Source organism: Leptinotarsa decemlineata, unplaced genomic scaffold (assembly GCF_025532065.1).
Source record: "Leptinotarsa decemlineata unplaced genomic scaffold, Ldec_3_MD MMD2_tig00027589_RagTag, whole genome shotgun sequence".
Taxonomy (NCBI): Eukaryota; Metazoa; Arthropoda; class Insecta; order Coleoptera; family Chrysomelidae; genus Leptinotarsa; species Leptinotarsa decemlineata.
Window position 1 is genome coordinate 361,887 of NW_027412722.1, and position 25,573 is coordinate 387,459.

The window sequence follows — 25,573 nt, forward strand, 5'->3', positions numbered from 1 at the left end:
TTCTATATGAACACTGAATTATACAGAAGATACTTTTCTCTACTCAGTTCGTATTTCAAACATTCATTGTGTTAAATGAATGGTAACAAAAATTGCACTTACATAGAACACTGCCATCCTCACTGGTATACACCGATGTTTCGCCTTAAGACACTTGCCCTAAGGCTCTTCAGTACCAAATTGGATAACATTATAGAAAATACACACACTTCAGTCATGAATTACGATTTTTTATATGAAAGTAGATGTTTCAGGAGGACTTTCTTCCAGTTTGTGTCTGAAAGTTACTTCTTTGCATGATCTACACATCCATGTATAGAGTTACTTCCTTTCTTTCTTTGGAAGACTCCCTCATCCTTCTTTTTTTTGTATCAAGATGGAGTAGTAGAAAGCCAAAAACTTTCTTTCCCAAAAAAGTGAGACCTTTACTTTCACAAGTTTCGAATTCTGAAAGTTGATTGACAAACAAAAACGTTTTCACCCATTCCGTTATGCATTATTATTATCATACAAAATACCTATATTTTTTGCAGACATCACTTATACAGACTGTTCTAACAATTCTGCAACGGTTGATATGCTGAAACAAGGTCAACATACATTCGCAGTCCATCTCAGTTTATATGTACATGCTAAAATAATTGATATGAGCTGCTGCATTAATAAAATGGCCTGGTGTTTTTGTACCGAAGGAATGATAAATGTTGGACAAGATGAAATTGTAATATTATTAGAATACATAGACGAAGAATCATTTGTACCCAAAGATATTTTTTATCATATCAATAATATTTACACTGATGCAGTTAAAGGTTAGTATGGTCATTTGTGTTGTCGCATTTCACAAATTTACATTGTTTCAGGCAGTTCTGTGAAGGAATTGGGATTATCATTACACAATTCTACAAATTTTTTAGATTCTAAAAATCATGCAGGATTCGTCTATATCCGTCCAACTTTTCAATGTGTGGAAAACATCATAAAACCCAAAGATCCGTACTTGATAGGTATTTTAATTCATCGATGGGAAACACCTTGGGCAAAGTTGTTTCCTTTAAGGTTAATTCTCAGATTGGGAGCAGAATATAGGTGAAAATAATGGCAACCAGTCGTTTAATGAATTTATTGCAATAATTTCATTACAGATACTATCCAAGCCCCATCATATCCACGAGACACAGGGACAGTGTTTTTGTGGAAATAGGACACACTATCATCAATTTGCTAGCTGATTTTAGAAATTTTTCTTATACTCTTCCTCAGATCAGAGGGTTAACTATCCATATGGAAGACAAAAATACCACTGTGACCATCCCAGTCAATCGCTATGATCAGGTATGAAAATTACAAATGCATTTTCACGGATACATTTTCCCCATAAATATTAAACTGATTCGGCTTTTAAATGTCTGGATAGGAACGGTCAAAAGGTGTTTTCTAGGTCTTGCATATAAAGACTTACTCATTCGTCACAATTCTTTTGATAAGAGATGAAATATGTTTAAAGAACCAGCTAGGCTGGTCAAGGGAAAAATTTGTTTTTCCTTGGTAAAAATGTTACTGACCGGATTTGAAGAATATTACGGAAACACAACGTGAAACCAATTATTAGGGCAACAAAAACTATCAGACAAAGCCCATAGTCAGCTAAGGACCCCAGAGAACCTTTACGGGTCGGTCTACATTTGAACCACAAAAAAAAGTGTTGGTACCGCCCGAGAATACCTACCACAGAGAAGCGACATTAATGTGGGATCCTTTGATGCTCGGTGTCCCAACTCCGAACCGAAGATTTTGAGTGATAAACAACCTGGTTCACTGAGAAAAATGACCTCTCAGCGATATACACTAATAAAAATACATACCTACTCTTATATTCTAGTATAGTACGTGGGCACACTGTGAAATATAAAATTATAGTGTGAAGGGATTCTTACTCCATTAAATTTTTATATTGCTAATTGAACAACTTTCGCAGTAATAATAGAGAATATTCAACTATGTTGCAATTTATTATTATTTATGATGAATTGGCTTTTAAGAAATGAATTAAATTACTTTATTTTGTAAATCGAATTCATTAGATAGAAAATTAAAATAAAGTTACGATAATAGAATAATGCTTATATTATATAATCATTTTATGTTCTCTGAAATAAATAAGTTCACTAAGGATGAAATAAATAGAAGTGACTTTTGTTATTTTATGTAATCTTAACTTAAACTTTCATCAACAACATCAATACAATCTGAGGGTTCTAATTAAGTGAGGTTCCCAATGAAAAAATAATGAAACAAGATATTTTACCAAAACCTCTTAATTTAAAAATGTGACAGAATCTTAAGTTTCCTTTTTACAGTTTTACCTTTGGTATTATTGATACCTCTATTAGTATATTTGATACTATAAAAAATTTTCATTCTTATGAACAGCTTAATCATGTACATTTTTGGAAAATTTTCACAAGGATGAAGAAAATCTACATCCTTCATTAGGTTGAATAATATATTCAAAACTGCTCCCCAGTAGAAATTTCTGTAAATCGATTGTTAAATAAACATTCCAACTGATATATAAAATTAATGAATTCATCTGGTGGTGAACACAAATTTCCAAACATGTTTTTTTTCGGTAGTATAATCTTTAAAATAGCTTGACAGACGATTTACATCCAAAATCCTGCACTTCGTGCTGAAAGAGTGACACACATAACATGTATGAACTTGAAGAGCTTTTTTTAAAATGTGTCCACAAACGTAAATGAATGAATTCTGAGTACATACATCTTCATTTTTATAATCATAATCCGGAAGGGCAAGGGCTGGAGAAAAGTGATTCTCATCTGATATAAATATATCGTTTACGTTTGTGGATTGTATACTGATTAATAAATGATCTAAATCATTCTTACAATTCATATGATTGGAATGAAAATAATTTTGGCAAAACAACTTCCGGAATGCCCTTTGAAATTGTATGGGGGTCGGATTAACATTATTTCCGCATTGTTGTCTTACAGCACCAAAAAAATTTTCAAGACAACCTGAATTGAGTCGTCTCGTTTGTAAATATTTATAATTTGATTTGGAAAACTCATCCCATATAGTAGAAGATCCGAACCTAAATCGACCTTCACCGAGCTGATAATAGAATGAAATATATTTTATAATGAATTGAGTATATTAGAAAATATGTTAAAAATGGGTTTCCTAAAACAGTTACTTTTTTGTAACACGTGGTGTGGTAACCAACAAAATCGAGTACTGCTATGGTTAGTTCAGCTTCATGCTATTTAAAGTTTTTTTTTTACGAAAAGCTAGCTTTAAAGAACAATTTTTAAAAGTTTCTTAAGTAAAATCACTCAAAGAGTTGTCCGAGCCACACAAAAAACACTTTTTAGCCATTTTTTATCATAATGATACAGAATAACACGTGTTTTCAAAGAAATATAATATTAAGTCATTAGCTACTCCAAAATAACGCACACTGTCTACTATTTGGAGGGTGTTAGAGGTACCTCTATAGTTTACATACCAAGCATGCACACTTTCTAATATTCAAGGTCCCATTCGAGGCGACTACAATGTTGGGTCCTTTATTATTACACAGTGAAATGTTAGGGATTAAATTTCAAAACACTCAAATCATTACAGTATATAGATCCCCTTGGGAGATTTTAACATTTTCATTGGAAAAATCACCTTATTACTTGGAAACTTAGATATTAAGAAAAATATTGTAATAACGGGAGACTTTAATGTAAATTTCAACACGGGCGACCAAAGAGCCCTCCAATTATGCAATCTATTTGAATCATTCGGCTTAAAACAAACAATAAAGGAGAACACCAGAAATAACTCCTGCCTTGATAACATTTTTACTAATCTGAACGATTCAAAATTTTGTGCATCAATATTTAACTCCAATCTCTCCGATCACTTAGGAATTAGCTTAAGTTTTGAGCATACAATCAAAAAAAGTATTAGTAACAAGCGAGTAAACTACAGACCGATTACGAACTATAGCTTAACTCTGTTATACAATCACATTGAAACCATATGTTGGTCATCTCTAGATGACACTAGTCTAGATGTCGACACAAGATTCCAAAATTTTATTGACATATTAATCACTGGCATTGAAATGTCATTTCCTATTAAGTCAAAATCAGTAAATAGTTTAAAAAAAAAGGGCCAGGTGGATTGGTTCGATGAGAATCTTAAACAAATGAGAGAAAATATTGATTTTCTCAGTAATGTCCACAAAAAAAATCCAAACCTTGTAACTAATAAGGAATTAAAAGCCTTCAGGAACCAGTATAAAAAGGCACTTTCAGATAGTAAGCGAAAAGCAAATGACCGTTATGTAAGAAATAGTAGTAACAGTCAATCAGCTATGTGGGACATTATAAAAAATAACAATCCAGTTTTTAACATATCTGAAACTGCAAACATCAATGCAGCCAACTTCAATGATTTCTTTGTCAGTATTGCAGATAATATAGTGAATGCGTTACCTAAAGCTGATAAAAGCCCAGTAGATTATACTGATATCGATGCCATAAACAGATCTAGTGTCAAATTTGAGTTCAAGAAAGTAACTTTTAACCAAATAAGATCAATAGTAAGTAATTTAAAAAATAGCAAAAGCAAAGATCCATATGATATAACTGTGAAAATCATAAAAACTCTTCTTAACATTATAATTGTACCTCTCACCAATTTAATAAATCTATGTATACATTGTCAAGTATTTCCTAAATGCCTTAAAATTGCAAAAGTTATTCCTATCTTCAAAAAGTGTTCAATTGATGATATAAATAATTATAGACCTATTTCCTTGGTTCCTGTTCTTGCAAAAATACTAGAAGCTGCTTTAAAAATCCAAATTACACAGTATTTTGAAGAGAATATGCTGTTTTCTCCATGTCAGTATGGCTTCAGAAACAATAGGTCCACCTCGTTGGCAATAAATAATCTTACACAAATAGTGTTAAACGGATATGAAGAAAACATATACACTCAGGCATCATTCTTAGACCTGACAAAAGCTTTTGATTGTGTGTCTCACAATATCTTATTGAAAAAACTCGAAGCTTATGAGTTTGAGAATAACAGTCTAACACTAATAAAGTCTTACCTTTCAGACAGATTACAGTATGTAAATTATAATATGAGCACCTCCGAGCGGCAGTTGGTAAGACATGGGGTGCCGCAAGACTCCGTACTAGGACCCATTCTCTTCTTAATTTACATCAATGACCTGCCAAACTGCTGTCTGAATGCTGAATCCATTCTATTTGCAGATGATACAACTGAGCTTAGACAACGCCAATCTTTAGAAATAATTCAACGTGATATGCATAACACACTTTCACAAGTAAAGTTCTGGTTTGAGACAAATGCTCTGAGCGTAAATGAAAGTAAGACTCAAATGCTAATATTTACGCTACGAAACTTACCTGACAGCTATTTTAATTCTGAACCAGTTAAATTCCTAGGCGTTTATATTGATCCGGTACTGACATGGGAAAAGCATATTGCGTACCTCTCGGGTAAACTCTCAAGAACTATATATCTAATAAGGAATCTAGTATATAGTGTATCTCATAATGTATTAATGACAGCTTACTATAGTTTTTTTCACTCAGCTATGTCATATGCTATACTAAATTGGGGCCACTCAACCCACGCATCCAAAGCATTTAGTTTACAGCGAAAATGCATCAGAATTATAGCCCACATAGGTTACCGGGAATGTTGTCGTCAAAAGTTGATGGAACTATGTATACTTACCTTGCCATGTGTCTACATATTGGAATGTCTATTGTATATGAAACAAAATCAAAACATGTATAGTAGACATTGCGATTTACACAACTATTCTACTCGAAACAGTCAAAGAATTGTACAAAACTATTTGCGACTCTCCCGTACTAGAGACGGAACTAGCTATCATTGCATAAATATGTACAATGTCCTTCCAGAAGAAGTAAAAAACTTACCTTTCACACAGTTTAAGAACAAAATAAAACTATACCTAAAAAGAAAAGCGTTCTATAGCACTGAGGAGTACCTTCAAAATAACTTTAGGGACATGCATTAAATCACTTAATTCTTTTTAACAATGTCTGTGCATCATTTTTTTTTATATCTGTAAGTGTTAGTTGTCAAGTATACTTGTTTATATGCATTTATTGTAAATTTTTATCTAATAACGTATTTTTTTTTCTTTTCTTTTCGACTTGTGTAAATACTGCGGTATATTAGCATCAATGAATGATTATTATTATTATACTTACCTCGGATCTCTCTGTCACACATTTCCACGCGCATTGAAATTCAAATCTTTAAAGTTCGCAAACCCCTAATAGGACCAAATTTTATGGAGACAACCCTATATCAACGTGTTCGCAATGAAACGGCATTTATGATGATATAACATTTTTTTTATTATCTAATCTAGTGAAAGTAACTGGCATCGATACCTGTTTATACCTGACAAACCAGTAGTTCACTCAGGTAAATAACAACATTTTCTAAATCTGACTCGATTTGTGACATTTTTGTCCTATGAATTGACAATTTCAGGATTTTTCAAAAACGTTATAGCCTCTTCAAAAAAATCTAATTGGAATTTCAAACCTTCTAAAATGTTTTTGTATTTATAGCAATGTCGTAAAGAACACAAATTCAACAAATCAAAAAGGTTATTGAATGTCTCTATTACGTGTATTGTACCAAAAGAAGAAGCAGGAAGTAAGTTCATTGCCACGAATGCATTCATTCCACTGGCAACTGTACGGCTTAGAACTTGTGTTGCTAGACTCATTTTCATTTTATCAAAATTGTTTGGATTGATATATGATTTGGTAAGATTTGGTGCGAATCTATAAAATTGCCCTATTTCTTGCTCATAAAAAGAGCACACAAAAGATCAAGATGTACTTTTGCCTTCAAAATGAAATGAATGTTTGAAAAATTGTTTCTAGTGGCTTTTATCAAATGACTTGGATCAAAAATATAAACAAGTTTTTACCACCGAGCTCAAATTCAGATTCTTCTGAAGTGACCCCTAATAACTTTGACAATTCATAAAAGTTAGAGCCCATGTCACTCACAATGCCATCAATATGCAGACCTATATTGGATAATTTAGAAATGCACTTATCCAAAATATCACGTAGATTTTTTGCTGGTAGCTGTGATGCAATGAAAAAAAAAGCAATCGGTTGTTTCCAGGGAGAATAAAGTCCTCTAACCATAATAACGAGAACATTTCTACATATGGAATTCCTCTTATTTGCCTCTCCAATATCTTCGAAACCAATAATTTCATCACATCCTGTATAAAAAAAAAAAAATTGATTTTAAAGCCATCTCATCTATAGATATCACACATCGCTTGTCCTGTTCGAGCATTGTTTTAATTTTAATTTCTGAATTTTCTACTGTTTCTCTCACGATGTATTCTTCAAAACTAATTATCTCCTGAAAACTCTTGCATAAATAGCATAATTTTAATGCATACTGAATTAGGTAGGTACCTTTTGTAACTAACTACCTATTTCATTATGTTTGCTCAGTGCTCACAGACTAATAAAGACAACTAAGCCCGAGAATGACGTGGAGACAACCAAGTCGACGCATGCGTCTACGAGAAAGGGGCACAAATGGCCGTCTTTGTCGCTTCTCTGTGGTAGGTATTCTCGGGTACCGCTCTCTCTGAACACAAGAGAAATTGTCGACTCGAACAAACCGACAAATCAGATGTAGCGGAACTTCAGTTATCTCATTCGAAGATACAGTAATACTCGACAAAACTCAAAATTACTATCTAGGATATCCTAATATCTATGCACTTATTGAATCTGGACTACGTTATGGAATATCTTCTTGGGGAGCATGCAACTCATCCCTTCTCTCTTTTGTATTGATGTTACGGAAGAGGGCACTAAGATGTCTCTGTAAAGTAAACCCCCGTGCAGGAACTTGTTCACTGCCAATAAAATTTTAACAGTTGTCATACTTTTTATCCTAGAGACTTTTTGCCTTATTTGCCTTATGCTTATTTGAAATCCCTGAAAGAATATGTAAAACATTGAAAAGATTAGCTGAAAAATAACAATTAGGAATTACCAGTTAGGAATTACACGTTAAAAGGTAAGGCCCCGTTAGTCCTTAGCTTTTGACTTTTGAGAGTTGTCATTTAGAGAGGTGCGATAGCTGGTTAACGGAAAAAACAGATTTAAACAGATATTAAGCAAAAAAACTTAAATTACAGTGAAATAAAATACAAGCAACAACCAAAAAATAAAAAAATATATTAAAATTAAAAAAAATTATTAACAAGAAATGAAAATTCAAAATTAAAATATTCCAAACCAAGTTTCTTCACGACGTTTCGATTGTTAGTATCCACAATCGTCTGCGGGTGATAACCCGAATTGTGGATACTAACACTATCATATAAATTCTGTTAAGTAATAAATCAATGGGTCCGAATTAATTTGAAAACTTTTTATCTTCTTTTTAAAGCATGCTAATAAAAAGTTATATTTAAAAATGTGTTTTACTATTGATTGATTATAAGTACTTGTAACTAATACAAGAGTGACAGGTGTGTCTATGGATTTATATTTTGTTTAAGTAAGACCAAATGTTGAATAATACGAACAGACAAATCTTTGTGCAGACGAATCAAAGAGGTCATTCGATACATAAAACACCTTCCAACAATGGAATACATTTGTCTTTGGTTTCAGGTAATAAAGTCTCTCAATAACACAAGTGATCACATATTGGCATTTGCTGGGGTGTTCAGTCAACAAGCTGACTCACATTTGGTCTGTATACAAGATACACAGGGAAATGAAAACTGTTACTCTACACACGCAATTAATATTCACAATAAACCAAGAAAAGGTAAGTGTTTAGGATGAATATATCATTTGAATTAATTGAAGGAGCATTGCCCAAACTACTACAATGGGATTGTTTCATGATTTTTTGTTTATAGTTCACTTGTTAGAAATTTTATATTGAAAAACAGTGCACTTTGTTTCATCTCTCTAAGTACTGTACTTTTCCCGTAATTAATTATTAAAAATATCAACATTGCCAAATCGTAAAATTTACGAAGCCTATAGTTATCAATTTAATTATGGACGTATATATGAACCTGTTAACTTTCAATTAATGGAAAATTCTCCACATGTAATGAAATGTACACAAAAAAATCATGTTTGCAAATAAGTTCTATATCTAAAATCAGTACACAAAGTCGATAGATCACAAAATATTTACCTACCTAAACTATGATTTTATGCATTTTTTAATAATGTATAGTTATGAAAAAAAATTAAATATAGCAAACTGGATTAAAAAATCATTTCAAATATTCAATTTATTCTACAATCCTCAATCTGTACAACTGCAATTTATTGAATTTCACTAGTTCAGACTTCCATTGTCTATTATATAAAATAATTTGAAATCCCTGAAACAAATAAAAAAGAAGAATTGAAAATGAATGGCTGAAAATAACAATTATATTAACCAAAATAAACCTGAAATGAAATAATAGTGAAATAAAATACAAGTAAAAATGGAACAATTGAATAAATTAAAATAAAGAAATGAAAAAGGAAATAAAAATAAAAAGTGGAGAGATTCCAAGTCACGTTAGTTCACGACGTTTCGATTGTTAGTATCTACAATCGTCTTCGGGTGATGACTGGACCAGTCATCGCGAGCTGTCAGCTAAGAAAAAGTTGAAACTCAGTGTTGCAAAAACAAGCAGAATCGATCCAATATGACATACATTTTCAATGCCGAATAAACCAATAAATTGTGATATGGGTATTCCATTTTACTGAGAAAATGAATGATCAATTAAAATTTTCTGTAATTATTCATTCATTTTTTTTTATGAATAAAGCCAGCAAACAAATAAATATACAATAATAAGATCGCTCGAATCCACGAATTAAGCATAAAAATGGACAATAATATTTGCCTCGATAACTGATATAGTACAAGATATATCTAAATAGTATTAAACAACTGTATTTTCAAATGGTTTTCGATTGCTCATGAACCCTAATAAAATAAATCAATTATGCATTCATGCCACCCACCAAAAATTAAAAATTCAACGTTACTGGTATATTAGCCATTAGTGTCCGACCGAAAGTTCGGTTTCGGTCGAGTTTGGGCAAAAAAACTTTCGGTTTAGTTTCGGTTTCGGCGGCAAACCTGCCGAAACTGCATTCGGGAGTTTCCGCGCTGTGATCGGTCATGTTCGGCTCGTTAAATTTCATACAAGTGATATTAGGTAACAACTCAAATAAGTAATTTTATGTTTAATATTTTTGAAAACCCATTAATAATATTCAAAAGAAGAATCTATGCCTACTCAAATAAACACCTCACCTATTTTAATTGTATTTTTGAAGTGTCATTAATATTTGTTTTTCCGTCAAAACATAATCCTTGTAAGGAAGTTTCGGTTTCGGCCGAAACTGAGACCGTTGCCGAAATTCGTTTTCGGTTTTAGTCGTAAAAACCAGTTTCGGTCGGGCACTAGTTCTAACATACAAAACAATTTGCACAAAACAGCTGTTTTGTGACAAGTTGATAAGGCATTTCAAACTAACGTTGCCACGAAAATTATTTCAAGTTTTTTAAAGGAAGCCATCTAAAAAGAACATTACTATGGTTTTTACTTGTTTTCTTATTATCAATACCTCAACATGAAATAAGTTTTGAGTATATTGCAATAAGATTTGGGTGTATTTTATCGAATTTCGGTAACCACATGGTTTTAATTTAATTGTTGCAATAAACATGTTTGAATAGATAATGACGAGACCTTTCAAATGATATATCTAAAAAAAACTGGTGGTTGTACCTGTCATTCGACGGGGGGGATGAAGGTAGGGGTAGCATTTTTCCGTTGAAGTATGTCAAATTATAATTAAAATTTGACGTGATTTGGGATTTTCTTAAAATATGTACTGTAATCGAAATAATGAAACTATTCCATTTGGCTTTCACACAATGTGTATGTTTCGTATGTAAGGAATGTTTCAATTTCCCGAATTTGACTAATTTATAATTCCAAAATATCAGTCACTGAATTCCTCAGAAATGACTGACGTTTTTGCCTTAATAATGTGTCTCTTGAAGTGGCGTACTGAAATTATACTGAACAGATGATGAAATATATAGAATCACAATCTGACAGCAATGTTTTTCTTATAATGCAATAATATTTCTGGAGAATTTAATGTCTACTATTATGGAATTGTACAATAGCTACAAATGTGTTGTAAATTTTCAGATACTCACTACATCTATCTGTAAATTATTTCAGTTACTGGTGCGAGTTTCATAGTATTCAATGGTGCCCTGAAATCTTCTAGTGGACTTACTGCAAAATCCAACATAGTGGAAGATGGACTGATGATTCAAGTACCGCCAGAACACATGCAGCAAATCAGGGATAAGTTGAGGGCGATGAAGGACCACACAATAGCTTGCGGCTGTATAAATGCTGATTCAGATGAAACTATTAATATCGTGTGGGGCGAAAACGATGTGAATTTTAATGTGGGGTATGTATCGTGCTTTGATGGTGAGATTTTTAGATATTTGAACGATAGCATCCAAACGAAAATAAATTCAGAAAGAAAGTAAAAGAATTCCTTGTGGAAAGGCCCTATTATAGTGTGGACGAATTTTACCAAGGCTCTATCGAGTAATTGGCATGTAGCTTTGTATAAACAAGTTATTGAAATCATCACGAAATGGCTACCAATGCATTACATAGCATTATATATTTAAATTCACTCAATGTTATACGAAATGAGTAATATTGCTAAAACATCAACTAATAGTATCATTAAAGAAAGATACAAACAACTGAAATTAATTTATATAGAGAAAGTGAGGCAAGCAAGATACACATTCAATAATAATAGACTGTAGAATTCATCAAATATAACAAAAGAGAGCTGGAAAATAGTGAATGAAAAAAGGTGTATCAAATAGTAACACAATCAACCAATTAATTATAGATAATAACACAGTATCTGACCCAACCCAAATCTGCAACATTTTGAGTAATTATTTCACTAATACATCAGGTACTATCCCAGACCGTAGTGGGCTAACGATGTCACCAATGTATGAGCACTCATTCTTTCTAACACCAATAGCACCCTATGAAGTGGAATCAATTATCACAAAAACTACATCGAAACCGTCAGCTGGTATCGACGAAATAGATGGCAAAGTAATTCGTTTTGTGAAAGAGCAAATAAGCAAACCATTAGCACATATAATTAATAAATCGTTCACCTCTGGAAAGTACATTGATTCCTTGAAAATCTCTAAATCGATACCTATCTATAAAAATAAAGGGTCGAGAGATGACATGAATAATTATAGAAATATCTGCTTACAGAGTCAGATTGCAAAGATCATAGACATGGCCTTCAACACAAGATTAACAAGTTTCCTTGAATCTCGAAATCTCTTAGGCTCATCTCAACACGGTTTTCGACAAAACAAGTCTACCAGTTCTGCTATGGCAGAATTGTGTTTGCAACTATATGATGCTTTGAACTCAAAAAACAGCTCTTTCGTACTATTTTTTGATCTGAGTAAAGCGTTTGATACGGTCGATCACAATCTCCTAGTTGAGAAACTCTATCTCACCCAAATCCTTTCGCAAAATTTTCCACGTAGTGGAGTAACAGGGGCCCAATTGCTGCGAACGGCGGCGAATCGACATTTCACGGTCAACACGAACACTGGCTGATACAGCTGCAATATTTTATTCGGTCCTCACTCTACGTATGCGGGTGGGTTGGTGGTTTAATGTCCAATAATGTAAACTGGGTTCGAAATTTAGTCACAAGCTTCCGAATAGCTCCCTCAGTAGGCCGACGAAACTGCCCATGAATTGGAAGAAGTGCACGATGCACTTTCTTCACCAAGCATGAATTTTGATAATAAAATTCAATAACTTGCAAGCATTGTTCATTCGTAAGTCGATTTATGGTTAAATTATAGACCAAACTGAACAAGTATGACAATGATACAAGACACTATTCACGGGTGATCTGTCAAAACAGTATTGTCAAAAAGATACCAGTAAAATATCACTCATTAGTTGAAAAATATATATAAAAGAATCACCAAAAATCTACATTGTACTGCTACCCAGCAGGATCGAGGGAGAGATGCTGAATTCTACAAATGCTCTGCAACCGTTCCTGAAGAGTGATCAATGAATACTGAATACTAATACTTAATAGTTTCTGTTTATGATCTTGACCCCGTCAATATTTATAAAGATTCATATGCTGAGGTTGCGACTTTGCTCAGGTCACAGTACTGAGGTAAAATGCTCGATATGTATCCGTGCGTATTTGGAGACTGTTTTATATTTCTATATCCTGTAATCGTATCAATTTTGATGTCTATGAACTTGGAATATTAAAAGATGGAATTGTAAATACTGAGTGTTTTTGTTTTAGAATATCGAAGTTGAGGTTGAAACATCTTTCAATCCATGTATTTGTTTGAAGAAATTTCAATTATTTCATAGCCATTTTTCATATTTGACAATAGTTATAATGTACCTGTCACTCTTGTCATTGCTCGTATTATTAATCTGTTTTTCTTTTCTAAATGAAAGTAACTATTATAATATTTGTGTAGAGTAACATCAGCCATTGACGGTATGTCATTGAGTGGAATACCATCCATCAGAGTCCATAATGGGAAAAATCATGTCTGCGTTAACGGGAACAGGATCATTAGATGGACAGAAGTTTTCATCATTCAGAACGGAGAGGACAGTCCCAAAAATCAAGACCCAATCGACGTATCTAGATTATCGGAAAGCATTGCAAAAGCAACTTGCGATGCTCTAGTCAAATATCTAGACCTCTTACTGACAAACAATTGCCAGAAGTTGGGCATCAGAGTCACCTTGCAGGAAGACAATGTAATTATTATTTTTATTATTATTTATCTTTGTCATTTTCAGTCATTCTTGATGGTTTTGTGAACATTGTTCTCATTGAGCTAAGGTCATTTAATAGTGGGTTGTTTTTTAGGAAAAACTCTATAAGGATGTTGACTTTTTTGGGAAAGTGTTGAAATTTATGCACAATTATGTTTTCGGTGAAACTATTACATGGGCTGAAAAAATCCCGGGCCAAAGAAAAAAAAAACGCGTTTTTTTTTTTGTTAAAACTTGGCTTTATTCATTAACGTAATCTACATCAAGAGTCGCACAATCATTCCAATGCTGCTCTAACATTTCAATACCACTTTTGTAGAAAGATTTATCTTTTGCCTTGAAATAGGCCCCAGTTTCAGCAATAACCTCTTCATTCAACGAAATTTCTTACCAGTGAGCCAAATTTGGCAAATATGGTGGCCGTGGGAGTAATTCGAAGTTCAATTCATGTAGTTTTGCCATTGTTTTGATTAACTTGTGACACAGTATGTTATCTTGATGAAACGAAATGTTTTTTCTTTGCCATATGCGGTCAATTCTTTGCAATTTCGGCCTTCAATCGCTTCAATAACACTATATAATATTCACTGTTGATAATATTTTCTTTCTCAAGATAGTCGATGAATATTATATCACGCACATCCCAAAATACCGAGACTATAACCTTTCCAGCCGATTGCTGTGCTTTCAGACGATTTGCATGAGGTTCACCAGTTGCTCTCCACTCAGATGACGATCGTTTTGATTCCGGAGTGAAGCGATGGATCCATGTTTCATCCATTGTCTCATATCGATGCAACAATTCGGTTTGCTATGTTTAAACATGGGCAAACACTGCTCAGAATCATCAAGACGTTCTTGTTTTTGGTCAACAGGGAGCTCGCGCGGCACCCACTTTGAACAGAGCTTTGTCATAGTCAAATGCTCATGAAATATAAAGCCAACAGGTTCTTTTGATATATTTACAATGTAAACTAATTCACACAACTTCACTTTTCGAACATTCCAACCGATTTTGTGGATTTTTTTATGTTTTCTGGTGTAACTTCCTCATTTGGACGTCCATTGCTTTCTGCGTCATCGGTGTCTCAACGACCACGTTTCAAGTCAGCAAACCAACGTTAAATTGTTGTTTCTGATGGAGCAGAGTCCAGCCATTGCTTCGCTCGAACGAATTGAAACACAAAATTGTTTTTGATCTATTGTTTCAAAAATAACGAAAGTAGTGTCACACTTGGCACAGTAACTCACAAACTCGCAAGAAGAATATCATGAAATTTCAACAGCTGTCTTTTAAAGGTTAGTACTAACTGAAAAAGCTGTGAATGCAATAAGGCTGGCGCCATCTATGTGTTAAGCCCGAGACTTTTTAGCCCAGGTAGTAAATTTTCAAAATCCATGTATTTTGAAATCCGTTTGAAATTTTACTCGAAAATTCCAATGCTTATCACGTGAATGCTTTGATGTCGCATGCTCTCAAACACTGGTTAACTGATAACGTGGCACAAAGTTTTTTCCTAGTCTCATGTGGTATCTCAATTTCATAATTAAGTTACTTACTACACTACACAAGGAAAATAATAAGAAAACGGTACCTCAGTTAGCACTCGTTGAAAAAATGTTGAAATGGGTGCTTCCAATAATCAGTTGTCGTCCCCATACGAATCACAACCCTCAAAAGTTGTGCGAGCTACAGATTAACGAAATCTTAATTGTCTATGTGCGATTCCTAACACGGACTTATGTCTTCATATACTCTTTTTTGAAGTTCATTTTCAAGTAAGTTTTGATAATATATGTTATTTTTTATATCAAACATAATGTTACAAGTTTTCAAAGGTGCAAATTGGTAGTTTGGTGTTGGTTAACGGGGTCTTACCTTTCAACTTGCGATTCCTACTTATCCTAATTTGCATTTCTTTGAAAATCAATTCGATGTAAGTTTTGATAACATTTTCTAATCATTTATGTCAAGAATCATTGTTTTTCAAGTTTTCATGAAAATTGAAATTTTGAAGTTAGAAAGAAATTGAATAACAACAAGTATTGGGTAACAATAATTTGTACTTGCTTTATTTTAGTTACTATACATAGTTGTTAAATTTCTAAATTCCACAGAGCCACTTCAGAGCAATGAATTCATAGTCCATTTCAACTATTGATGCGGAAATTACTATAAAATGAAGAAGCCTCTGAGACTGTTGATGTTTTGAGAGCAGGTGTTGTCATGCACTTTATTGTTTGTTAAACGTCATTTGAGAATTATGTAATTAATTAAACCAAAACTAAATTACACAAAAATAAAGAAAAGTTGCATTTTCTAGAATCTCTTTATGAAAAGTACTTTCATAAAAAATCATCCTGTTTTTTATAAAATATGACAAGTAATCACCACCCGAAATGAACAACTTCATTTGGCATACACCCTGTCTACAGATTGAATTCCATCTACTTGATAAGTTGGAAATAGTGTCACTATTTTTCGGGTTTGAAGGCGGCCGATTTTTGGAATTTCTTCCTGACGGTTCATTGACGCTTGTGGCTAGCTTCCTCAGAGGTTTATACATCCTGAGTTAATATTTCCAATGACTGGATATTACGGCTGCGTAAGGCGTATTTATATTGACTCAGGTTGTTTGGTGTGCTAATACCTTTACCAGGATTAGGTAAATTGTTAATAACATTGGTTGGGGGCAATGAGTTTCGTGTTTTTAAACAGAAATCCGTGGAACTGCATCTTAACCTTTCGCCGGCACGAGTAGCTGGCTTCTTCAGATGTTTATTCATCTTAATGATTCACCGATGACTGGTGATTTCTAGTTCGTAGTTTGTATTTGTGTTGACTCAGGTAGTCCGCCTCTCTTGTTGATGTGTTGGTATTGGCCGGTGTTATTAACTGTTGATGACGTATCTATTCCCGCCGTACCTGTTAGCGGGTTGTTATTGGTTACAGTATTTATACTTGACTAATTAATGAGTGACCTATCGTCTCTAAGAGCCGTAAAATTGCATTGCCCTGTTGCCACTTCGTCATCTTTAAGTATTTATTTTTATTTATAAACATATAATTGGCCAGTAATCAGAATAGATCTGGTGTTATGGCCTACAAAGTATTCTTTGATTAACATAATCTTGTAGTTATTTTTAACAATAACACAATAATAAAAAAAAGTATGTATATAAAGACAAAAATTTGAAAACATAAAGATGGACTTTGAAGGTGATAGAAAATAATAAAATAAAATAAAGTTCCACAACTACATGTTGGTGTAACTATCATTTGATAGCTTCAACATAGTAAAATTATACTCAATCAGCCTACTTTCTAAACAGTTATCAGCATGTTTGAATACAATTTTTTTTAAGCTTTTTTCAATTCAGTCATAGAAGCAACATTTGTGAAGTCTACAGGAAGTTTATTGTATTGCTGGATTCCTCTATATAGATGGGTGAATCCTGATTTTTCTTTGTTCTCATGTATATTTGTTTCAGTCTTACATTTCTTGTATTGTGATTATGTGAATCTCCTACCGTTTCCATGGTGGTATTACATAAGATGTATTCATTCAAGATATAAGTATGGGATTCCAAATCCGGTTAAGCATTACGGCCTCCTCTTTTTTGTTAGAGTTCTCCGTATGTTTATGAATTTCTATGGCTTCCCGTACAAGCCGACTGTGGTATTCATGATCGGGGGCAAGCAGTTTCACATCTGCAAACAGTATCATGTGATCTCCTTCGTTAAGCGCGGATCACGCTCTTGTACGGAAAGCCATAGAAATACGATAGAACTACAACAGGAAAAGAGGAGACAGTAACGTTTAACCGGTTGCGGAAGCCTTATTCAATTTATCAGAATTCTGTGATGTCCTTCACCGAGTGCGTGTTCTGCCATAGCCGATTTTTCCTTTTGGCCTAGTCAGCGATATATGATAGATACGCACGTGCAACCATCTGAGCTTACTTCCCGTTTTGAACCGTGGAACTCTTCAGTGTCATGGCCTTGTTGATCTCGGGTACACTGTATCCATTCGATCTCAAGGCCACTTGAAGACGTTCCTGTTCTTCCTCGAGATGCTCTGGTTCATATATTCTTTGCGCCTGTTCAGTTAGTTTCACACGCATATCTAGCTTCTACCTCTAGGCTAGGGTCACAGAATTGAAAAACTCTTTGGAGAAACACAACATTAAAACGGTTTTCAAACTCACCAAGGAGATACAACAGAGTCTCAGATCGCTGGAAGACAAAAGGGACCCACTATCAGCAGCAGGAGTGTATCACATACTGTGCACTTATGGAAAGGTTTACATCGGAACTACCAAAAGATTATTGGGAACAAGGCTGAAGGGACATGAAAGAAACTAGGCTAAGCAGACAAGTCGGCTGCGGCGAAACACGCACTCAGGGAAGGAAACCACAGGATTCTGTTCGAAAACACGGAATTCACTGCCCCCCACCAAGGATGTCACAGCCGACTGGTACGGGAGGTAAAAGAGATCCACTAAGAAGTTCAAGAATAGCGAACATCATGACGGCAGATAGAAAAATGTCGACGAATGTTATTGACAATTTATGTAATCCAGGTGCAGGTATTAGCTGAGTCAACAAAATATTTTTTTTATTAAAAATATAACAACAGCGTACAGTTCAACATAGTTAAGACACTATAAATATAAAATATGTTGTTATGCTCTCTAATCAGCAAAAATGCTAGTCTCGGGATTCACAAACATTCAATATGACAAGTGAAACACAAAAACTAGTAAACCACTACAAAGCCCATAGTAGTAACGCATCAGACATGTGACTCGAGGTTCAGATGTTATTTTAAACTATTGATGAATGAACTATAGCCCGGCAACTCACGTATATGGACAGATAATTCATTGAAGACTTTTATAGCCTGTGTAAAAGGATTGTATAATCCTTTGTTCGTTCTTACCATGCTCAGGTGCAAGTCATTTCTACTCCCTCTATTATACTCATAAAACTGGTTGTTGACTAGTAGATCGTTGTTGATTTTGATTCTTTTCTTTTTTATTTTATACATGTTCTTGCATTGCTCAAGTTTAAGTAGATATTTAATTGGGTGTAGTTCAGTCTGTGAGAATAAATCATTTGTGTGGGTTCGAAATGGAATTTGAAATAAAATTTTTATTGATTTATTTTGTAGCGTTTGAATTTTTTAATATGGTTTAAAGATCTAAAAAATGCGCTTTTAAAGAACATCGAACTAAAAAGTAAAAAATTTTTTTTTTTAATAAGCTTAAAACAATTACGAATGAAAAATTGTATTGTTGTAAAAAAAGCGACAGGCGCTTGATATACAAAAAATTTGACACAAAGCGCCCACGCTTTTTTCACAATAATATTAGTATTTTTCGTTCGTTATTGTTTTAAGCTTATTTAAAAAAATATATTTTTAACTTTTTAGTTTGATGTTCTTTAAAATCGTGTTTTTTAGTTTTTAAAACTATAATTATTTTTCATTTTTTAGTTTCGTATGCTATAAAAGAGTGTTTTTTAGTCTTTTTAAACTATGTTTCATCTAAACTTTGGGATCAATCAGCCGTTTATTGTTTAGAAAAATTACCATTAATATTTTCTGATTCCGGAGAGGGAGCCTGAAAATCAGTTACCAAGCCCAAGACCGCAGGCGCGCAAAGGAGGGTTACAAATAAGGCAGCGGGCGCGCGTGTTAATAAATAAAATGCTTTTTTCAAATGAAGAAATACATGTAAAATGAATTCGAATTATATCAAAGAGGTTATGTACAGCGCCATCTGCCCGCGATAAGATCAAGCAATAATGACGATATATCAAGAAGTTGCGTACAGCGGCATCTGCCCGCGTACAGATCAAGCAATAATGAGGGTTACAAACATACATACATACATACAGATAAAGCTAAAATAAACACGCTTTATGCAGTCATAATATCCAGTCATCGGATATTAATTAACTCAGGATATATAAACGTCAGGAAGAAATTCCAAAAATCGGCCTTAACCATTTTGTCAGGTTGGAAATATTTTTATTAATTTTTTTTTAGGTTTCATATTTTGCTGGAAGCAATGGAACGAAGTTGCCTCCTATTTATATGAAGAGTCTAGATGATGAACTGATTCCTGTGCTCCACAGAATAACGTCAAATGATCTAAGGGAGAATTCAATAGTATTGGAGTTGATATTTCGAATATTGAATGTATAACAGGAAACACCTTTTTGGGAATTGATCTGTGAAGTTTTCATAATTTGAGACTGAAAGCTCAACATGAATTAATGATGTCAGAAAATGCTGAGTTGAAATAGAACCTTATTAGATATTAGCTACTCATTTTACCTTAAAAAAATTTAAACAAAATTGAAATATATTACCCATTACCAGTATTACATTTTCAAAAAGTATTAGATTATGCAGTAGACTAATCATATTCATGGGAAACTTTATTAGTTTCATAGGTAGGATTATTATTCGAAATATTTTGTACTTACTAATAAGATCTATTTTGATTTCCACTTTATACATTCAACACAACCGCGACATGTGTTTCGATATACTCAAGCAGGAAATCCTGCTTGAGGAAGCTGTTGTATAGCGAAACACGTGTCGCGGTTTTGTAAGCCTTTTATAGAAAAAATCAAAATAAATTTCATTAGTAAGTTTTGATATGAATTTTCATCAAGTATTGGCCAGTTCTATTCAAAATTTTGTACTATCAAAAATATCAGGCAACCTTTCTTTAACATTTGTCTTTGTTCTCTCTCAATAATAAGAGTTCTGAATGTAACTTTTTTGTCACTATATCAGTATTTTCTGGTTATCATAAAATTCTTTGAAGAGTTTGTTGTGAATAATTTTAAACTGTCGTGGGACGAGATGAAGTTTTGTGATAAATCTTATTTTTGGACATCTAGTCGCTTGAATAAGCTTAAATTTGGAACACAAGCGTTCAATATATCAGTAAATAGGGCTTATTGGCAATTAAAAAGATGCCCCTATTGCAGCTGAGACGTTATTTCATAATTATTATATTTCTGCTGTACATTCCAAACAAAAAATATTTCATTAGTTTCATGTTAATGAATAATCTTTATTGATCCAAAAAACAAGAATATTTATAACAGAGATAAAAAATGAATTAATTATTTGAATACGAATTGATCAATAACAACCCTGATATGCTGAAAACTGTTTCATTTGATTGGCTTATAGTTTTGAAGGGAATCTTTTTATTAATATCATTTTATGTATACTTTGTGCACTGTCTAATCATAAGGCTTTATAAATTCATTTTAATACAATCTATAGCTTAGCATAGTGAAATTATATCTTGATCGACTTCTCCAGTAAAACCAATTCATATTATAAAAGGTTTTGGTATTTTATTTATAGAAAAAATAAGTAATCTAACTTATTGTTATTTGTTGAAATGCTGTACATTGAATAATCATTAAATGTAATATAGTACTATATTTCTAGCAAGAATGATTACATTGAATTTACCTATTTTTTGCCTAGGAGAAGTTGAAGGAGACATTTGAAGAGACATTGCAAAAGACGTTTGAAATGATACCAGAGGCCGAACGCATTGCACTGATATGAGTATATAAGATAAGGTAAATAATATCAGGCTGTTTTGTCCATTTGTAATTCCGTCAGAATAAAAATTTTGTGTTCGAGATTCGATGATGTCGACGAAGGCCGTTTTTGCCTGGTCCTGATTGGAAAAGGTTCTACCGGTGGGAAAGTTATCGAAGTGCTTGAAAAGATGGAAGCTGGTTGGCGAGAGGTCTGGCGAGTATGGTGGGTTATGGTTAGTGAATCATACTAGGAGCAACCGACCACCACACAGTAACCATGGTCTTTTTTTGATGGGTTTTTGCCTTTGGAAAGTGTCTGGGTGGCTCATTGCTGTCTAACCACTGTCCTGAACATATCCTGTTGTTATAGATGATGCATTTTTCATCACACGTGGTGATCCGATCCAAAAAAGGATCGTTTTGGTTGCGTGAAGGCAAACAGAACCAATCTCGAAACATGACAATTTCTGACAAAATGGTTTAGACTTTCACGGCTGAGGTTTTCAGTGTCATTGCTTTTCGAGTTTCAATGCCGTGGATTTTTAGAATTTCATCTTTGAAATTCCAAAAATCCACGGCTTTCAAACTCGAAAAGCAATGACATAGATGACAATTTCTGTTGATTGTTCAAATCGTAGGGAACCCACTTTTCGAGCTTATTGACCTTTCGAATACAGTTTAAACCATAAAAAACCGCACGGGAGCCGACGCCCAGTTCTTCCGCTATCCCACGCACTGTTTGTAATGACTCAGTCTCCACTAGGATCCCCAAATCCTCGTCCTGAATTACCGTAGGTCGACCACTTCTGAGCTCATCTTCGAATCAATCTGTTTTAAATGTATTTTTCCGTTTATCAGCTGTCGCCCCCATACGAACGATAACTCTTAGAAGTTGAGAAACTTGTTCGAGCTAAGGACTAACGAGGTCTTACCTTTTAACGTGTGATTCCTAACACGGTCAATTCCTAACATGATCAATCATTTATTTCCCATAATTGACAACATACATGGTATAGGGATAGTCATAGATACTATACACCTATAAAACATAAAAACTAATGGGTGTATCTTACAAATAAATAAATTACGTGCACAAAAATTCGGTCACGGTATAAAAAACTTTTGTGCAATAAAAATACTTCGAGTTCTTTTTTGACTTCTATTTTCCCAGTACAATTTTCTACTGACTCAGGTAATTTGTTGAATAGCCTTGGCCCAATACAGTTTGACGAAAAACCGGTAATATTTAATCTGGCAAAAGGTATACGCAAGTGGTTCTTTTATCTTGTATTAATGTTGTGTGTGTTATAATTCTTCGGGATTCCTTTCCTATTTCTATAGACAAATAAACACATCTCAAAAATAAATAATCCAGTCATAGTTAAAATGTTCAGTTTTTTGAAAAAATCTCTGCAAGAGTGTTGTCTTGATTTTCCTGCTAAGTACCTTACGGTTCTTTTTTGTGTAATGAATGTGTTCCTAGAATGTATGGAGTTGCCCCAGAAATGAATCTCAAACGAGATTCCGCCTGTGCATGGTGGAAGTTCATTAACTGTTCATGAGTTAGAATAGTTTTCATATTATAGATCAAGTAATAGAATGAATTAAGGTTATATATTAATGATTCACTATGTGTTTTGAACTTAAAATTTTTGTCTAGTTTAATACCTAGGAATTTCACAGTATCACTGGTTACAATTTCTTGACTAGATAGTTCAATTTTGAAGTCCTCACTGTGTTATTGGGCTGTCTGAAATTTTATGATAGTTGTTTTGTCTGGATTGGATGATAATTTATTTGACCTGAATCTCTTCATCAAACACTAATATAGATTCGCATTCATTTTGTAAGATGTTGTTAGATTTGTTAAAAATAATCAATGATATATCATCAGCATATAATGTAAATTGTATCCTAGGAAATATTGTACGATTTCATTGATGTAGAGATGAAATAGTATAGGCCCTAAAATAGAGCCTTGCGGGACACCTACATTGACTTCTGAGTTTGAAGATGTACATTTTCTACTTTGATTTTTATACTTTATGCTCACATATTGCACACGATTTCTCAAAATGATGCTACCCGATCTAGAGAAACAGAAGTCAACCCGTAAGAATGCAGTTTATCTAGTAGCTTTGTATGAGCGACACAGTCGAACGCCTGACTAAGATTATAAAAAATACCCATCGGGCACTCGCCGGCCTCAGTGAATTTCAGTATTTCTGAATGAAAAGACTGTACAGCCGTGTTGGTAGGCATGCCAGGGCGGCTCCCATGTTGTTGTTTGCTTACAATTTTAAATTTCTGTGAGAAGTTCTCTATTAAGAAAAGCATATTCTAAAATCTCTGAAACGTAATTTTGCAAATCAACGTGGAACAGTGTGTTCATTAACAACATCATTGCCAATTACCTGGTTAATTTTTCGGGCTGTTTGACAGTGCTTTGGTTCGATTTGAATTCGACATTATGTAGTAATTAAAATTTGGAAAAAATGAACAGCATCAATGTATAGAGTTCAAAATTCTCTATCGATCAGTATATTCCAGATCTCTTCATATCTGGTTTCATTTTCAGCAATAAGAGGTAACTAAACTAATGTCAATATTCAGCTGTATGAGAGGAAATGAGAAGTAATAGGGACGTAAGTTCAGAACTACGTCTTATTTGGTAATTCTCGATGATATATTTCTCAACTATTTTACAGAGAGTATAACAATTTAACTTCAAAATAGAGCTAGACAAACCTAAAGTTTGGGTAAATAAGTTGCCTAATTAGGCCATTTAATCAGCTCGAACAACAAAAGTTCAAAGAATATGACATCTGGTACAGAATCGTAAATTAACATTAAAAAGTTTCATTCAAATCCGAAACTAAATATTTTGAAATCATTCACTTGGAATATTTGGATAGTTACAGTATCGATAAAACAAAATTCTCAATAAAATAGACTCGTTTTCTGTGAACAGAACTTCTTGGACAATCTAATACAATTTGTTTTCATCACAGAGTGTTCAATTAAATCATAGTAAACAACGGCAGTGAATAGAAAAACACTGAGCTTTCAAAACTACACAAAATTTGATTTGAGACCATTTATCCACCCCATTGCCCACAAATCTAAAGGGATGATCGAAAGACTCTATTCTACACTTATCGAACACATTATGTCGCAAAAATTGATATTATCTCCATGATACGTCATATTATTTGAAATTGTTGGCATATCCACTGAATAAAAGGTAAATACAAAGAAAATTCAAGGAAATCATACCCCGTCCTTAACAAATAAAGAGAGATATCATCAATAGCATATGTTCAATATTTAAGTCTTCTACTGTAAATCTTGACTCCATTGTGATTAAGAAAAATCAAAGTATATTTAGTTTTACTATTGAAAAACAAAACAGTCCAACAGTTAACTTTGTGAAATAATGAAAAATTGTTACCTACAATAATGAAATTTGGCAGTAAATCAAACACAAACAGGGAGAATTCAAATTTCATTCAATATTCTGATGCAGATCATAAACAAGTACGAAATTATCAATTCAACGTGAGACGTATGAAATTCTTATAGAATTTCAAAATTATGTATCCAAGCATAGTACCAACTACTGACCTATAAATATTAAGAACTGCTGAAAATTCAAAAAGAAAAACGACCTCTTCATGGTGTGGTCATGTTGCAGCATGAACATGCCTAACGAAGCCATTGTATAGTGAAACACGTGTTCTTTGTTTTCCGTATTTATCATTTTTTTATGAATATAGAGAAGCAAATGCCTTTTTTTCCCCAAAAAAATTAAATATATATCAACATTCAGTCGGTTCCCGCCTATAATTTCACTATATCCACCACCAGAAAACTACAACAATTTTGGCATCATATTTGTTAATTATCTATTCTGTGACAGTCATCATCAAAAAACCTTACAATAATCAAAC

At 33.4% G+C, this 25,573-nt stretch overlaps 1 protein-coding gene across 1 annotated transcript in view; it reads left to right on the forward strand.

Annotated features, from left to right (window-relative positions):
* Nucleotides 1–21,528, forward strand: part of LOC141486986 (zinc finger FYVE domain-containing protein 9-like) — a 42,040-nt gene extending 20,512 nt beyond the window's left edge. Inside the window, exons 7-13 of the mRNA XM_074185588.1 lie at nucleotides 534–812; nucleotides 864–1,089; nucleotides 1,146–1,335; nucleotides 8,766–8,925; nucleotides 11,378–11,618; nucleotides 13,732–14,020; nucleotides 20,092–21,528. Of these exons, the coding sequence (XP_074041689.1) occupies nucleotides 534–812; nucleotides 864–1,089; nucleotides 1,146–1,335; nucleotides 8,766–8,925; nucleotides 11,378–11,618; nucleotides 13,732–14,020; nucleotides 20,092–20,250 (1,544 nt within the window). The 3' untranslated portion in view covers nucleotides 20,251–21,528. The remainder of the gene's footprint in view (nucleotides 1–533; nucleotides 813–863; nucleotides 1,090–1,145; nucleotides 1,336–8,765; nucleotides 8,926–11,377; nucleotides 11,619–13,731; nucleotides 14,021–20,091) is intronic.
* The last annotated feature ends 4,045 nt before the right edge of the window (nucleotides 21,529–25,573 follow it).